At 27.9% G+C, this 5,468-nt stretch overlaps 1 protein-coding gene across 1 annotated transcript in view; it reads left to right on the forward strand.

Moving 5' to 3' along the window:
* Nucleotides 1-5,468, forward strand: part of LOC105366227 (CD109 antigen) — a 22,765-nt gene that overhangs the window by 13,016 nt on the left and 4,281 nt on the right. Inside the window, exons 14-20 of the mRNA XM_011504592.1 lie at nt 7-29; nt 143-197; nt 2,029-2,254; nt 3,297-3,414; nt 4,775-4,961; nt 5,108-5,268; nt 5,430-5,467. Of these exons, the coding sequence (XP_011502894.1) occupies nt 7-29; nt 143-197; nt 2,029-2,254; nt 3,297-3,414; nt 4,775-4,961; nt 5,108-5,268; nt 5,430-5,467 (808 nt within the window). The remainder of the gene's footprint in view (nt 1-6; nt 30-142; nt 198-2,028; nt 2,255-3,296; nt 3,415-4,774; nt 4,962-5,107; nt 5,269-5,429; nt 5,468) is intronic.

Consider the following 5,468-nt stretch of genomic DNA (forward strand, 5'->3'; position numbering starts at 1 on the left):
GTTCAGCAAGCACTGAAGAGATTTTTAGAGTAAGTATGCTGCAAAGAATGACTGTATTAATCATTAAGTTTTATAATATATTACCTTCGCAAATGATAATTATTTTCAATTAAATTAAAAAAAAATTAATTATTTTTAACAGAAAACTGGAGTTGTTATCCTGACAAACGGATATTTGCACGAAAATCCACAACTAAGTATGTAAATTCAAACGCTTGTAAACAATCTTATGCATTTATAATTATTAGATTACTAATGCAGCAAAATTCATCGAACTCATTCATGCTAAATTCATCAATTAATTTCTATAATCTGCATTTCTTTCTAAAAGATAATTAAATAATTAAAATTAAAAAAGTGAATCTTGCTAACGGATTATAAAAGGATATTCCTATTTAATGTATTACAAATTTTATAATGCTGAAACAACGATTTCTTTAATTAATAATATTGCATTGATCGTTTAAATACCAGTTTAATACATAATGTAGCCAATTTAATAAATAACCAATTAAACAATATCGTCATGAAATATAATTATAACATTGTAAATACTGAAACTGAAAAAGTAAAGTTTATATATTGGTGGTTGGGTCGATGTCGACTATTGGATCTTTTATATTCCTTTGAAATTATAGATTTTCTAATGACTGGCGAAATTATTCGATTAATAAAATTCTACGTATTAGAAACATTATCTTTTGATAAATGATTGATATTCGATGTGCTTTCTTTACTTAACTAATAATATTAGGTCAGACGAAAAATTCGACAAAATCTAGAGGAATTATCTTTAAACACTGATTTATGACGATAACTTCAAAGCTTAATAAAAATGGAAAACTTCAAACAATACCTCACTAATAATTATAAATTATTGTTAACAATTTTTTATGCTAATTGCACAAGTCTCTTTAAAATGTCTGACAGGTTTAAGTAAATTACTTTGAATGTTATTACAAGCCGTTAATAAAAATTATGAGTGTAAATTATAAATACATACAGATGCACATTAATATTGTTCCACGGAAAACAATAGTGTTAGTGATTGGAATTTATTCTTAAATTAAATAATTTCTCGTCAAATAACTAACGAGGCTTGTGTATGCATAGTATACTATCGAGCTAGTTTGGAAGCAGTGATGTTTTCCGCCCCTGCAACTGCAAGTCCAACCACGTTCTCTTCAGGACAACTCAAAGTTCGGAAGAATTTTCCCGAAACTTGGATTTGGGAGGCGGTCGATACTCGGTAATTCTGACAAACTAAATTTCCCTTGTATCATTTTATTCTGGACATTTTTCGCCTTACATTCTCATTATTTCATACTTATTATCGGGGCTTTCGTGTATATGTTGATGGGCTTTTGGTTAAGGTTATGTATTTGTAGAGTAAATGGTAATGGAGGTACTGGTTGGTTACAATTAAACGGCGTTTGCAAACATTGAGTGAATATGATTTGTTTCGCTTGCAATAGCTATATAACGAATATTAATAATATTAAATAAATATTCTTACGTTATTTAACGAATAATATTTTACTATTAAAGTAATGAAATTGATTCGGCAATGATTTCCTGTATAAAATAAGCTCGAATTGAGTATTATTTTGTACAGAAGACCATACTACAACATTAACATTATGAAGGCAACTGCTTGTAATTAATTATCCAAAAAAGAAGCTTAATTCGAGTTTTTTCATTTTTATGGACAATGGACAATTATGATAATCTAAAGGTGGACGAACGTACGATCCTCGATAAGTATGACTAAAATATCCGAAGACTCATTGTATTGGTTCTTATCGAAATTATCATAATTTTAGAGTATTCCCTTCCTTCGAGTTCCTACATTTAAAACAAAAATTAATTTGTTCGTGGAACCATCAATTATAAATGCATATTGTATCACGCAATCGATACTTTCGTGGTCGGATCACGTCCGCGTATCCCAAGCCGTTCGCCCACCTTTGGCAAGGGAGTCGAGCCATACGCACCCGAGATTGTAAGGAACGGAGTTGGTCGTTGCAGTGCACCCGGACGAGAACGGCGATCGGGTTAAGGGCCCGACCCCGGGGCTCTCAATCTCGACCCTGAAGCCGGACATTGGCCCGCCCGTAAAGCATAGGTTTGCAACGAGACCATCCTGGGCTGGTCGCTACGCCTTCTCTTATGTGCCACTCCTCCCTTGGAGGCCTCGTGTTTTCCTTATGCATGACATCTCAGACACTTGGCTTTTTGCAAACATGTCTTCAGGGTATTTACACATATTCTCTTCTTTTGTCAACCCACGCTATCACTCTCCCGCCCTTAGTCGCGCGTACGCCCTCAGTAGTTCCTACGTATGCGGGCGCTCGAGAACGACGAGTTTTAACATGACAATTCATAATTTTACAAACTACTTTCTTTAACTGTTCTTTATATTTCGTGCTCGGATTAAGAAAATGATCGATCGCGCCTCTTGTATCGATACTGAATTTCGTAAATTTTTTTCCGAGTTAATGCTGGCAAAGTAGCTCAGATATTGCTATTCATATTGAGAACAATATGTTCGTAACTTATTTTAGGATGTATTCTATAATTTAAGTAAAAGTCCAACGACCATTATATTTTCAAATCTTAGAAAACTCTTAATTTTAAATCATCAGATACCATCCATACGTCACAAATCAATGACACGGCAATGATTTATTATAAAGCGATCATTATAGTGATTTTCCATCATCTTAGCGACTTTACATTAAAATAATGAATGAATGAAATGATTCTCAAATGAATAACGCTATGTTAAAGTAAAATTTATGGATTTTTGTTAAATATTGTCTTCTTTATTTATTGAATATTTATTTTTTGTTTTTTATATTATATTTTCATACACAGAAAATCGGTGCTTATATACATCTATTTCATATACTACGATTTACCATTTATTATGCATATATTGTAAATACATCAAAATTTCTAAAGATAAAGCAAAACAATTGGTATTTAATACTACCGATCTAATTATACGTAATTATTTGACACATCCTTAGTATTAAAAATAAATAAATTTTTGTAGTTTCATTTTTATTACATAGTTGATATTACTTCTTCTTTTTGTTATCAGAATTTTGTCTTATATTATTTAGAATTATGATACCCTTTAATACAAATTATTTTGTAATTAGTCAATGAATTTCTTATGTACTATATCTTTTTATTCTTTGTGAATAGTCCTTTCGTATCTTTGTATTTAATATCTTATTTAAAGACAGTGGTTTATGGTAATATCATCATATATTTATCAATTTATCTAGATATGAAGGAAAAACTGTAATTCGAAGAACTCTACCGGATACTATCACATCGTGGATATTAACTGGTTTTTCAGTTGATCCCATTTACGGATTGGGTCTTATCGAAAGCCCAAGGAAGGTATTTTTACTTAATAAAAAAATTTACATTAAATATTAAACTCATAATGATAGTTAAAACAATGAGAATCTATATTTATTATTTAAAAAATTAATGCAACATATAAGTTCGATGCTACAGAAAAATGACTTATTTTCATGAAATTATTGATAAACAAAAACTTTACAAATTCAAATAAATTTCAGTATAAATTCTAATAATGTAGAATTATAATAACACTATGAACTATTTAAAATTTATATTAATTTCAGTTAAATTGATAAGAAAAAGATAAAATATTTGTATGTAACAAATTATTCTTTTAATCCATTCCTTTTTTGTAACACATTATTATTGAATGTTCCCCAATCAAAATTACAAAGTTTTGATAAGCATAGCATTTGCGCGCGCGGGCATACACACACACACAAAATAAATGTTTACAAATTAATCATATAATTATTACTGACTACACTCGGTTATATTATTAAATTATTAAATTACTGAGTATATAGTATATTAAGACATCTCAATAACTTATATATATATAAAGTAATTATTTGGAATTGAAACATAACAAAAAGAAGCTAACTAATCTTAAAAAGAAACTAACTAATCTTACGAATTTGTTATTGTTTTTCCAATCCCTCCAAAATTAAATAAAATTGTGTACTAATCTTTAAAGTATATTTTAAAATATAATTCGAAAAAATATCTTATTAGAATATAGACGAATAAAAATGTATAAAGAAATATCAAACGTATTTTAATGAATAATAGATAACAAACAAACATATATTTCAATAAATTAATATTTATACGAAACTTTAAGAAACCCATAGTTGGCCATAACAAATAGAAAATATGGTTACACATCATCTAGAATTTAAAATTTGTAGATGTTAAATTTTGAATATTCGTATAAAAAACTACACAATATTGTTTTTATTTCATCACTTTCGATGAAAATCTACGTATGAGTAAAAATCGATTAGTTATCGATTTACATATTGTACCCTAAACTTAAACGCTTTTAATCATACGCAATAACATTGAAAAGTAATGTTGGACAAATTAGTCTTTTTTCTAATGATCTTTCTGATGATACTTTTCTACCACTTTTCAAACACTTTAAGATAAATTTAAAGTCCTGTTGTAGCTTTAAAACGATAAAGGTTAAATAAATATTATATTAAATTTTATCAACATTAAATAGAAAATTGTACATTTAAATTATAAATTTTACTATTAAAAAGAATATATATATATAAGCGATATTATTGCCATTAAAATAGTATAAAGATCATAAAACAAAATTAATGCGTTTTGTAAGTATAATGGCATTGAGTAATTAATTTTTAATTATTATTAATTTTTTTAGTTGAAAGTTTTTAAGCCTTTCTTCATATCAATGAATCTGCCCTATTCTGTTATCAGAGGAGAAATAGTAGCTATTCCGATTGTTATATTTAATTACTTGAATAGAGATCTCTCAACCGAAGTAGTACTGGAAAATAATGGAGACTTTGAATTTGCTGAGATATCAAACGAAGTACATGAAACTAAACGTAAGTACAATCTCGTTAAATTTATATTGAACGAGGACTTGATAGGTATTTATTTAGTAAACAATAAAATCCATCAAAAATAAATCATAGTTGATTAAAAAATTTTCTTTTCAATAGTAAAACTAATTGGTTTCTATTCATTATAGGTCTAGAACTATATCGAACCAAAAAATTATTTATACAAGCTAACTCTGCCCAAAGCGTTTCTTTCATGGTTATTCCAACAAAGTTAAATCATATTACAATTAAAGCTAAAGCAACTAGTTCGATGGCAGGTGACAGTATTGAATATCCTCTTCTCATAAAAGTAAGACTTTTAATGATAATTTCAATGATACATTTAGCCTTACATCATATAAATAACATTTATATTTATTTTTTCTATGAGTACATTCAAATGTTTAGATTAATGTTAATTTTAATATTTAATAAACGTAATGTAAATATTTATATTATTATATTTACTAGGCCGAAGGAGAAACACAATATCGAAATAAAGTAGTCTTT

The sequence above is a fragment of the Ceratosolen solmsi genome, unplaced genomic scaffold (assembly GCF_000503995.2).
Source record: "Ceratosolen solmsi marchali unplaced genomic scaffold, CerSol_1.0 scaffold148, whole genome shotgun sequence".
NCBI lineage: Eukaryota > Metazoa > Arthropoda > Insecta > Hymenoptera > Agaonidae > Ceratosolen > Ceratosolen solmsi.